The 12,773-nt window shown below is 48.7% G+C and overlaps 1 protein-coding gene across 1 annotated transcript in view; it reads left to right on the forward strand.

The window, feature by feature from the left end:
• Positions 1–12,439: 12,439 nt before the first annotated feature.
• Positions 12,440–12,773, forward strand: part of LOC116883610 (basic proline-rich protein-like) — a gene marked incomplete at both ends in the record, with an annotated part of 2,224 nt that continues 1,890 nt past the window's right edge. The window contains one exon of the mRNA XM_032884800.1: positions 12,440–12,773. This exon is cut by the window's right edge and continues 135 nt beyond it. Coding sequence (XP_032740691.1) covers positions 12,440–12,773 — 334 coding nt within the window.

Genomic DNA, 12,773 nt, shown 5'->3' on the forward strand with positions numbered 1-12,773 from the left:
GGAGACCAGAGGACAATCTCATGTGTTGTCCCTAAGGCAATACCTCCCCTTCCTCTCCCCTCCCCTCCCCTTCCCCCTTCCCCTTCCTTACCCCTCCCCTCCCCCCCCTCCCCCCCCCCTTTCCCTTTCCTTCCCCTTCCGTTCCCCCTTCCCTCGATCTTCCCTTTCTCCTTCCCCTCCCCTCCCTCCCCTTCTCCTTCCCTTCCCCTCCCCTCCCTTCCCTTTCTTCTCTTTTGTTTTCTTACTATTCTCTTTTGAGTCAGAATCTCTCACTGGCCTGGAACTCACCAATGAAATGCCTGCCATTCATTCCTCTCCATGTCCTCAGCACGGCAAGTACAATTGAGCCACCACTTCTGGCTTATTTTAAGCTTGAGGGTTTGAAGGAAAAAAAAAACTGTCAAAGTAAAAGGCTTCTAAACACCCTACTCTGGAAACTTAGTCCAAACTCAAATGCAAAATGGACCTGAGGTGTCCCTGGCAGAGCGCCCCATGTTGAATTACATGGCATCACCCTGGTCTTGGTTCGCTTGCTTCACTGCCCATGCCAAGAACATACTTCCAGCAAACACTGCTGGAACCCCTCAGCCGCAGACTGTGTATGCCAGTGCACACACTGCACACTCAAACCTTTCCGCTCTTATAGGAACATAAAGGCTTGATTGTGAGGAACAAGGCCTCTCAAGGTTTTCCTCTTTCAACTACTTACACGCAAGTGCAAAATTAGTGCATCTCTGCATTGAACTTGGGCTTGAAGGTTTGACCTTCGAACTTTGTATGTGAAAGCAGGTCCTGGTGATGCTTACCTTTAATTAAAGTAGTCAGGAGGCAGAGGCAGGAGACGCTCTGTGAGTCTGAGGCAGACTGGGCTACATGGTGAGCTCCAGGCCTATCAGAGTTACATGGAGAGACACTGTCTCGGGAGGGAGGGAGGGAGGGAGGGAGGGAGGGAGGGTGGGATAAATGAAGGAAGGAAAGAAGGAAGAAAAATAAGGAGAGAGAGAGAGAGAGAGAGAATGCAATATGACAACAAAAAGACCCTATCTTCCACCTAGTAATGACAAATACCCAAGACTTTCTGTTTTTTGTTTTTTGTTTTTTTTTTTTTTTTTCGGAGCTGGGGACCGAACCCAGGGCCTTGCGCTTGCTTGGCAAGCGCTCTACCACCGAGCTAAATCCCTAACCCCCAAGACTTTCTTCTGAACTCCACACATTCATGATGGTCTACAGAAACCTGCGTCTACACATATGAACACACACACACACACACACACACACACACACACACACTGCTTGAAAATAGCTGGCTTGGATTTCATTAAAATTAAGTGAATTTTGGTCTGGAATCAGGACCGGATTTCCAACAATTTCTGAAATAACCTTAAATACACTTCTGCCATGTTTGCTCTGTATTGACAATCCAGAAATCAGAATACCAGTCAACCCCAGGAAGCGTTGAAGATGCTATGTCCTGCGGCACGGACATTAGCCAAGATTTAATTGCTATGTAAGTAGGAACAAGCATCTATCTCATTAGTGGGCAAGTCTTGCTTTCATGCTTCAAAGGGGCTGAACTTCTCTCTATACCAAAGAATAGTTTCATTATCGACCTCTTTATGATTTATTGTCAGTAAATGTGGGAGCCATGTACCAACTTTATACACCTATTTACCTAAGGTCATGTAAAGCTTTATCAAACAAAAAGAGATTGAGAGTAGAAAAAGTGTTAAGTTCTGAGGCTGATTCCCAGGACTTCTTCCCTCAGTCAAAGGCTTTGTACTCTTGGATTTGCATCCATCCCCTATCATCCTGCCCCCGCCCCGCCCCACCCCCCCACCTCCCCATTTGTGGTCCATGGCGCATGCGCAAATATATACACACAGCCAATGATGGCTGTGATACCCTCTCTTCACAGGAACTGAGCTTTCTTAGAGTTCACGTGTAAGTGAGAACAGGAAACAAGTGTCATGTGTCTGACTCTGTCTGGCTTTTGGGTTCTGGTATGTGTCCTCTACAATCATCCTGTTGTCAAAAAGGTCAGAATTCCTCTTCGAAGGCCGAGTCGTATTCCTGTATATATGTGGGCAACATTTTATCTGTTCATTTGCTGACAGACACCTAGGTCGATTACAGATCTTTGCTGGTATGAATCTGTACTCTAGTCAACACGGAATGCAAATGTCTCTTCAACATGCTGGCTTCATTTCCTTTGGCTATATACCCAGAAGTAGGATTTCTGGATCATATCATAATCCTATATTTAGTTAACTGAGCTCTTGAACTACGTTTGCAAAGGGCTAGACGTTTTTAAAACTTGAATATATTTGTTTTAACTGAAAGCTTTAGAAACAGGGTATACAAATGTGTACCTGCATGTGCGCATGTGCGCACATACACACACACACACTCATTAAAACACATGTACAAAAAATAAAATAAGTCATTTGTGGTAGAGAAGCTCAGGCTCTTGATGTCTGTATTTGTACGTTCTGTGTCACTATCTCAGTGGTGTCCTATCAGTGACGGCCTATGGAGAAGTCATGGACAAGTTATAAGAATGGAACTCCAGCTGCTACCCATCTACTATGTCTGGGACTCATGTGTTTAATCCTTACAACAACTGGAAGGCAAACCTGTCCTAATACTCCATTTAAAAATGAGTATAAAAACATCAGTGAGTGCCTTCAAAAAATTATGGTATCAGGATTTCTTGGAACCCAGATTTTAATATGTGGCTTAGCTTTACATTGTCCCCCAAAGGCCGTGTATAGTAGGACTGTTGCCCAGCCGATAGGCTTTAGAAGAAGTAATTTCATCATGAGGACTCTGGCTGAGCCAGTCAATACACTAAACCACTGGTTGTTTCATAATTAATGCACAATTGGGAGGCTAAACTAGACAAGATAGTGCCTAGTGTCAAAAGGTGAGGTCCTCTGTGGGTCACTCCTTCATCATTATCTGTACCATTCTTTCCACTTCCTGGTTGCTGTGATGTCAGCAATCTCTCCCTCCACTTGCTCCCAACACCATGATATGTCTGGCATTCAAAGCAATGGAGCCAATCAACCACAGACTGAGATACCCCAAACTGTGAGCCAAAGCTCAGACTGAGATACCCCAAACTGTAAGCCAAAGCAAACCCTTATTCCTTTTTAGTTGTCTGTCACCATGACAGAGGAGAAGTTATCACAGGGTAGCTGACAGCAATATTGTGTGCACACCAGCTCATATGCTGTGTCCTATCTCTCTAACAAGCCCTACAGGCTTCTTGTGTGGTTCCCCAGAGCTCTCAGCTCTACCCTCTCTCCCAGTCAGGCAACCACTGGCTTCACAGAGAGAAATTTCCTGCTTGGATCTGAAGCACAGACGATAGAGACAGAAGACTCCAGAGGGCAGTAAGAAACCTACAGCTTTTCTCAGATGAATCTGCCTCAGTCACAACTGCAGCCTGGTTTTATTCCTTTAACTGTACTTCTGGTCCCTGCTTCTCATTTGGGGACCATATTTTAAAAAAAATAAAAACAACCCTTCCTCATCAATAGTGCTTTAAAACACTCCTCCTGTCCCAACATCTATGACGGCTGACAATGTTTAACCAGTGGCTGCCAGCACAGTGGCAGTCACTGAGTGAAAGAGTGGTTGGGAAGGAGAGGATGAGTCTGAAGTCCCAGGAGGACTCAGAGGGAGACTGTGGGTGTCAGGAAACTGAGAGCATGACCTGTCACACTGGCTTGAGGGTCTCCCTGATCCTTCTACGATCATGCTATGTCACATGCATGTGCCGTAAAAGAGATGCTGGCTGTTACCGATGTCAAGATGGGTGCTGGTCTCACCACAGTTCCTCCACTGGACCTGAGGTATCGGGATTTCAGGCGACCACTTGCTGAGCGTTCACTTGGGACAGATACTGAACACGCTAGGGCATTATACTGCACGGAGGTTCCCTGCATCGCCTTCATTTTAAACACAGGTTCGTGTGAACTGGAAGCAGCAGGACCACCAAGAATGACAGCCCAGAAAAGGACAGCTGCTGGCTCGTCTCGACTCGCTCTGTGTGTGTGTGTGTGTGTGTGTGTGTGTGTGTGTGTGTGTGTGTGTGTGTGTGTGTGTGTGAACCATGTCAGAAATTGTAGAGAGAGCTTGATAAATGAGCCTTCGGTACTGGGTTTGAAGAGCCTGAGGCAAGTTCTATACACGATTAAAATGCTTAATAAAAATTGACAGAACAGTTCTTTTTCCTTAGCTTCTTCGGCAACGACTGTTTCCTGATGGTACTATTTATTGTGGTAAGTATTCAGTCGTGACGACCTCAACCTATTGTGAATTTCGGCAAAAATATACTGTTGCTATGATTAACGATGATAACCGTCTGTAAAGTAGAAGGGTCTAGTAAGAGTAAAGTAAAGATAAATACAAGTCAGCCTGGGGCAACGGCTCAGCTCGGATAAAGTACTTGTTCCACAAGGGCCTGAACTCAATCCTCAGAGCCCACAGAAAAGGAGCCAAGTATGGTCTCCTGCGCTTGCAATCCCATCAGTGGGGAGATAGAAGCATCTCTGGGGCTTGGTGGATGGCGGCCTGCCTAGCCTAAGAGGCCAATGAGAGACCAGGTCGGGTCTCAAAACAAAAACAAAAACAAAAACAAAAACAAAAACAAAACAAACAAACAAACAAAAAACATTAGATAGTAGTATTTGAGCAATGACCCTCAAGCTTGGCTCCTGGTCTTCACATATGTACACACAGATATTCACGTGCATTCGCACACGTGCACAAGAATGCAAAAACAAAAGTGGGTACAGGCGGAACCGAATGCCAAAGGCTGTAAAGAAAGCCTTTAGAGAAGGCAGTTGACGGTAATGGCAGTAACGTTTGTTCTCAATGCAGAATAGAGTAGCCAAGGTGCGTGGCTCAAGGCCTGGATCGTTCAGAGCCCGTCTGCTGCTGTTAGGAAGGAGGGCAGTGTGAAGAACTGAGACTACGCTGTCTCCCCAACATGCACGTTGGATTCCAGGCGCTTCAAGAGCCTTGATCATCCATGCTTTCATACCAGTTGCTTTTCTTATCCCCTTTGGCACATTTCCTCAGCTAGCCTACAGCTGCTTATCTCCTGAGCGGTATCTCCCTGGCGACTGCCATCCTCTCAGCTGCCGAGGGGCCACGTCCTTTAAATCTCCCAACTGTCTCCCCTACTGCTCTGTCCCGGCCCCCTTTATCTGCAGGGATTTTTCCTAATCTTTCCCAGCTGCCACTTTGGGCACAGCGACTGTCTCTGGGGTCTCTCAGCATGAAGCGTTTCAGCTGGGACCAGGAGGGAAGGATACCTTGTGAACGTCAGCCTCGAAGCTACCAGAAATAGAAATAAAAATGGGTAGGAATAAAAATGGGTAGGGATCAACCCATGGGTCTCTACAAGGCTGAGATTCCCACCAGAGGCTCCAAGAAATATGAATGAGGCATTGTAAATCTAGAATAAGGCATGGCTGTCCTTAGGAATACAGATGGTGACTAAGCCGGGCTGAGTTTCTGCTCTGCTCCCTCAGCAGGAACCCCACTGGGTCCCAAAATGAAATGTCGTACTGGACTTTATGTTCTGACAAGAAAATTCACTACCAACTACTTCTCATGACCTTGAACCTTCTTTAGTCGGTCAGATGGTCATTCTTCTGAATAATTCTCGCAAGGTAGTTTTATGAGTTTTCTCGGGTTTTCTTAATGTGCTGAATTCCGAGTACCGAATGAGTCCCCCCCCCCCTTTAGGGTAGGACGCTAGTGTTGAGGGATGTTACAAGCTTGTAAATAGAGATGCAAGGACCCGTACAAGCAGAGGGATAACTGTCAGGGATGCACACTGCTAGACACAGCCAGTTTTTGGCTTAATCATGGTCAACCCTTACTTCCCATTTAAGAAAATGTCCAAAGACAAGCTAAATTAGGCAGTGCATACCTACAACTCTAGTCACTGGGGAGCTGAAGCAGGATGATCATGAGTTTGAAGTCAGCTTGGGTTACATGGCCAGATCCTGTCCCAGAAACTGAAAGAGAGAAGGGGGAGGGGGAGGGGAGGGGAGGGGAGGGGAGGAGGAAGGGGAAGAAGAGGGAGAGGGAGAAAGAAAGAGGGAGAAAGAGAGAGGGAGGGAAGAAGGGAGGAAAGGAAGGAAGGAAGGAAGGAAAGAAGGAAGGAAGGAAGGAAGGAAGGAAGGAAGGAAGGAAGGAAGGAAGGAAGGAAGGAAGAAATTATGAGGCAGACTTAAAGATTCTACAGATGTTTCTGGAAATAATGCTGAGTTTGGCCAATTTCTCCTATGTTAACACAAGAAATTTAAATAAATTTATTAAAAGGCCTTTGCATTAATAGCATGCTTTGAAGATAATTATTATCTCAGAGAATGACTTCAACCACACAGAAGTAGTTCTCCCACAATATAACAAGAAGTCAATAGGAAAATGTTGTCTGGTTAATTCATTCTAGGCCTGAAGTGGGAAATAACGCAGTAAGTAAGGCCTATCCGAGCTGAGGGACGCCTGCTGACAGTCGGGAGGCTGTTCTTCACTGTGGTCTCCTTCTCCCTTGTTAAACAGGTTTGTTGTGGCTCACAGAAGCATAGGTGACCATCAGGAGGTCACATCTCCAGAACGCCTCCTGGACAGCTTATGGCATCTCCCTCACCAAAGAGTCCTCCAGCCAACGATTGTTTAGCCATCATAGGGCCCCTGGGAGAGTGGTCCTGTGAGTCTCCCTGTCCACCAAGCAATCTTCCAAATTCAAGCCAATCACCCCAACAATAGTCACCAGCAACATCCCTTTTCTTCCTTTGAGGAGTTGCTCGAACGCAACCATCCTCATGTTGCCTTGACTGAGTGCATCAGAGAGCTGCCTCGGAGACATCTGTGGCCACCGAAGGGAGGCTGAAACACTGGGTAGTATTTGTCTAGGGTGACAGGAGTCCTTACCTAACAGTGAGACACATCAATAATCAATGGCCCCACAAAGAAAGAACCCCATGAATAAGAGATGTTGCTGTTTGGAGAGGATGAAGCCGGCGGTGCTCTTGTTCCAGGGAAACGGGATATGCTCAGAATGACACAGCACTCTCTGAACTTTCCAGTTACGCCACTGCCACCGGACAGCTTAGATCAGAAGCACTCAACATAGTAGCGACCCAGGGAGCCAACTTCCTCGGGGTCAGAGTCTGGTCAGCAACACTCTTGACCAGAGATGATTTTTCCCCCTTAGAACTTGTCAAGGGCACTGAATTGGTTTTGTGTGTGTGTGTGTGTGTGTGTGTGTGTGTGTGTGTGTGTGTGTGTGTGTTTTAAGTATAGCCAACTTTCAGCTGGGTGGTTTTACATCCAAGATAGAAGTCTTAAAAACTAACACAATTCCCAAATACATTTTCTCCCCATTTAGAGCTTATCATCTTCCAGGTCTGTCTAGTTTTCTTTATGGGAGTGTTTAATTATTAATCCCTCCTGATTTGTAGGATCTAATTTAAGGCCGCATTAATAGATTGCTCACTAGAGAGTTTGCCAAACTCGTGGCAGGACAAAGTCATTAGAGTCTGCTGGCTATGGGAGCAGACCAGGAGGCAGAGGGATTTGCAGCTGAGTCTGCACTTCGCCATGTGTCCATCCCCCGTGGGACCTCAGGGAGTCATGTCTCCTCTCATCTGAAGGTGTTGATAACATCCCATAAAGTGTGGAGATTCCAAACTCAAAGCAAGCCATGTAGGAAGCATTAGACACACGCTGGGTTATATGGTACATGGGGGTGTGCACTTGTGGGTGTATGCTCCCACACACACACAGTCACATGTGGTACTCGGCACACAGTGTTGGGACAGGTGTCTTTCTTTCTCGTTAGCCTTTTTTTTTTTTCCCTTAATGGTTCTGACAATCATCACTTTTGCTAGACTGGCTGGCCAATATGCCCTTGGGATCTACCTGTCTCCATCTGCCCAGAGCAGGGCTTCAGGTACAAGCTACCGTACCCATCTTTTGAAGAGGGTACTGGGTTTCCAGACTCAGGTTCCAATGCTTGCAAAGCAAGTACTCTGCTTACTGAACCATCTCCCTTGCCCCATGCTAGGTATCTTGGATCACTGGTTTTTCTAACTATTGATCCAGCAAGTACTTGCCAAGTGTATAATATGTTCTAGATATTGGGAACACAGAACTAGGAAACCATACAATTTTGGTAATCTTGGAGCTAACATTCTATGAGGGGACAGAAAAGTATAAATATAGCAGGAGAAGGGACAGTGACCAAGGGCAGAAAAGGGGGCTGGCATCATCTCTGTCTCTCTAATGACATTTAAATAGAAAAGAAGGGTAAGAAAGCAAGATTTGTGAAACACTAGGGCAAGGAATTCTTCCAGGCACAGGGAAGCACTTGTGCGAGGACCCTGAGGCTGGAGGGTGACCGCTATGCCAAAGGAAGAGCCAGAGTGGAGACAGAAAGGGGGATATAGACTGAAGTGGTGCTGGAGTGGGGAGTGGGGAGAAGGTGCGGTGTCCGAGAACCTGTGAAGGCACTCTGGATTCACCAGTGTTATCGTCAGCTTTGTCTATGTGACAGAGCCTAGAAATTACCTGGGGGAGAGTCTCGTTCACTTATATAGGAAAACACAGCTCACTGTGGGCAGTGTCACTCCTAGGCAGGGGGGACCTGAGCCGTACAAGAGGGAAGCAGCTGAGCTGAGCCCAAGCCAAGGACCAAGTGTGCATGGGTCCATTTCTCTTTGCTTTTGACTGTAGGTGTGGATGTCTAGCTGTTTGAAGCTCCTGCCTTGACTGCCCCACATGAGGGACTGTACCCTGGAACTGGAAGCTCAAGCCAATCCCCACCCCCCTTCTCATGTAAGTTGCTTTCTGTCAGGTTAGTTTCATCACATCAAAAGAAACAAAACCACCACAACTGGCAAGGAGACAGGAAGACATCAGCAGGCCGTGAGCCCAAGAGGATCATGGAAGGACACTGTTTCTGAAGTTTCACACTCAGTAGGATGGAAAGACTTCAGGCAGATAGTGAAGGAAAACAGTTAGCAGGGCATGACAGTCCCCCACGCCAGAGATGACAGGCTTTGGTGGACTAGAGTGTCATAATAAATGATTAAGAAAGGGGCAAACTCCCTACACAGTTCAATTAAGGTGCCATTTGGATTTGCACACAGAGAAGCTATAGGGGTTGAGAACAGTCAAGACTCAGAGATGCCTCCATGTCTGTGGCCTTGAGTAGCAGATGCCTCATAAGGATGACATTAAAGTGGGCCACAGACCATTTGGACAGAGGGAAGCATGAGAAGTAAGTTCGCAGTTTTGCTTTGGATACAGTGAGTTGGAAGAATCTGGAAGAAGGCTACTGCAGTTTAGCGAAGATTCCAGAGCCTGGGTGAAAAGCTTTTCGTAACTAATTGAGCAGTTCGCTGTAATGCCTCTGCCCCATGTCCTTAGCAGAAGGCATACTTCCTGCTTCCATGAAAACGGGGATAGCTGTGGGACTTGTATTAGCTACATGTCCTGAAAAATCACCATGTCCCATTTTCTCACTGAGGGGATGGTGGCGCGGGTGTCCTGAGCCCCTGAGAGACCACAGTGAGTGGATATTCTTGGTGATTCAAGGTGGACATTCTACAGCAAGAGAGAGAAAAGAATACTGTGCCAAGTCATTGAGATTTTTAGGGTCATGTACAGCAGAACAGGAGACACAGACCAAAGTGTGCTTAAAGCCACACGCCTTGGACAAGATCACCAGTGTACTAATGACACTGTAAGGCACTGAGGGCTGAGATCTTCCATCGGAACTGGATAGAAGAAAACAGAGGCAACTCTAGGGAAGAAAACTGCTCTCAGAAGAGACCGCAGAAAGTACCCACGCTTCCTATCAGGTCCTTGCTAGACACTGAGCGTGCTTGAATCTTCATCTTGGACTTTGACCTCTAGAGCCATGAGTGACCCACTTCTGTTGTTTGTAAGAGCCCAGCTGCTGGCATTCTGCTGTAACTGTTCAAATGGACTCGGGCAAGCCGCTAAGGAATAATAAGAGGTCAAAGGAAGAAACGGCCTCTCGGGCACGCCAACTGTGTCAAACGCAGCAGCAGCAACGTGCGGGTTGACAACTGTTGTGACTGTCTACCTTTTCAGAAATGAAAATGATGAGAGAGACAGATGGCACATATAGATAAGATGAAGGAAAATGTCCAGGTGAACAGAGACAGGAGGAGGTCAAAGAGGGGCATCTAAAGAGGAAAGATTGTAAGCCGGAAGTGTACTTCCTCTAGGGTATTTGCTCAGCATGCACAAAACCCTGGCTCTGCTCTAGCATGGCATAAACTGGGAATCAGTAGCAGAGGCCTGTAATCCCAGCACTCTGATGGTAAAGGCAAGAGGATCATGAGTTCAAAGCCATCCTCAGCTACATAGTGAGTTCAAGGCCATCCAGGGACACATGAGACCTTATCTCAAATTAATTAATTGATCTTAAAAGATAAAAGATTATCAACTTTGTAGAAAAAGGAGAACAGAAGTGGGGTTGGAAGAGGAGGAGGAAGGGAAGGAGAAGGAATAAGAGGGATGAGGAAGAAAAGGCAGAGAGGGCAACCCTAGACCAACCAAAGCCACACCCCAGCGCACGTCTGCATTCAGGGCCTATGACTTCCCACCGCCATGCCCAAAATAAAGATTGGAGAAGATAAAGCCAAGGCAAAGGATGAGCCACAGAGATCTGAGTCTGTCTGATAAACCTGATATCCAAAGTCAGAGGCCAAGCCCGAAAAGGTCCCCCCCAAGAAAGGAGCCAAAAGACCCTGAAGGGGAAACAGGGAAAGCTGGGGCTAGCAAGGAGGGCCAGCCCTCAGAAGATGCCAAACCAGGCACAGAGAGCCAAGGGCATGACAGATGTCGATTAGAGGGTTCCTGTTTATTTTTTTAATAACTCCGTGCTTCTGACAACTGCACAGTCTGAAATACCGTGTCTTCCCATCGTTTACACTCTGTGACTACCACACAGTGGTTTGGAAGGTGTCCTGGTATGTTTTTAATTGCTATGATAAAGACCATGACCAAAAGCTACACAGGGAGGAAAGTGTTAACTTGTCTTAAATGTCCTGACCACAGGCCATTGTCAGAGAAGGCATGGTGTGTACTCCAGCAAGGCAGGAAGGGGAGTACCTTGGAGGGGTACGTTGTTCCCAACGGTTGCTCAGCCTGCTTTCATATATGGTCCAGGACCACCTGCCCAAGGGTGGCCCCATCCAGAAAAATGCCTCCCCCCATGTGTGCGGACAGTCCAATTTGATGGAGGCATTCTCTAAATGAAGATTTCTTTTTCCCAAATGACCCTAGCACACTGGAAGGGTGGGGTGGGATTTGTCACTAACCAAATGCCTCCCAAGCTGAATTGATGTGGGGAAGTTCTTCGCCCTGGTAGTTTTCAAAGACTCTTGAATCCCAGGACGGTTGCCTGGTGTTGACACACCTGTACATCTTGGCACAAATCCCCTTGTCTTACGGGAATACTCAAAATTCATTGTTTGAGCCGCACCTCCCAACATCAACACAGACCTAACTTCATGCTGGGACATGACCCCAAAATTGTTTTGTTTTGTCTTCCAGTGTGTCAAACCCGGGCTTTGCAGTGACATCATTAGGATGGTGATTCCCAGTTGGCACGGTTCCTCTTCTAAGAGATTGTAGGTGTTCAGTCACCACCTTCATTTTGTTTCCTGATAGTCAGCGTCTGTTACTGAGTAGTTGTTAGGTAACATGCCTACCTACCATGCTAACCCTCATTCTGAACTCCCCCTGTGCACGGTGCCCCATGAGACCACTGTTGGCTTGCAAATCGACTTTCTGACCTAGGTTGTCCATCCAGAAGGGGACAATAGAAGTTCTTGTGTGCCAGTGCCCATGGACTGCCTCCAGTGACGATGGTTGTTTATGGAAAGCGTCATTAATAAAACTGGATACCGTTTGGCTTAGCAAAAAGAAAGGACGAATGTACGGTGCAGAATGGTGAGCGACTTGGAGAGTCCAGCTGGAGAGGCTGGGGTGTGGGAAGAGGCGAGCATCAGACTGTAGAATGCAGCTGCTGGCAGAGTGGCAGGTGTGCTGGGCACACAGAACCTGTGTTTGCTTCAGTTTCCCCAGAAGAGGGAAGCTATTAGAGGACAGTGCAAAGGTAAAGGTGAACGAGGTGGCTCTGTGTGTGCGCTGGCTGCTCCCTGCCATCTCCCTCACTTCACCCCCGCCACCTCCCTCACCTCACCCCTGCCACCTCCCTCACCTCACCCCTGCCACCTCCCTCACCCTCACCTCACCCCCGCCACCTCCCTCCCTCACACCCCCGCCACCTCCCTCACCACACCCCTGCCACCTCCCACACCTCACCCCTGCCACCTCCCTCACCTCACCCCTGCCACCTCCCTCACCTCACCCCCCCCCCCCCTCCACCCCACCCCCCACCCCCCCCCCCCCCCCCCCCCCCCCCCACCCCCCCCCCCCCCCCCCCCCCCCCCCCCCCCCCCCCCCCCCCCCCCCCCCCCCCCCCCCCCCCCCCCCCCCCCCCCCCCCCCCCCCCCCCCCCCCCCCCCCCCCCCCCCCCCCCCCCCCACCTCCCCCCCCCCCCCCCCCCCCCCCCCCCCCCCCCCCCCCCCCCCCCCCCCCCCCCCCCCCCCCCCCCCCCCCCCCCCCCCCCCCCCCCCCCCCCCCCCCCCCCCCCCCCCCCCCCCCCCCCCCCCCCCCCCCCCCCCCCCCCCCCACCCCCCCCCCCCCCC

Source organism: Rattus rattus, chromosome 14 (genome assembly GCF_011064425.1).
Source record: "Rattus rattus isolate New Zealand chromosome 14, Rrattus_CSIRO_v1, whole genome shotgun sequence".
NCBI classification, from domain to species: domain Eukaryota; kingdom Metazoa; phylum Chordata; class Mammalia; order Rodentia; family Muridae; genus Rattus; species Rattus rattus.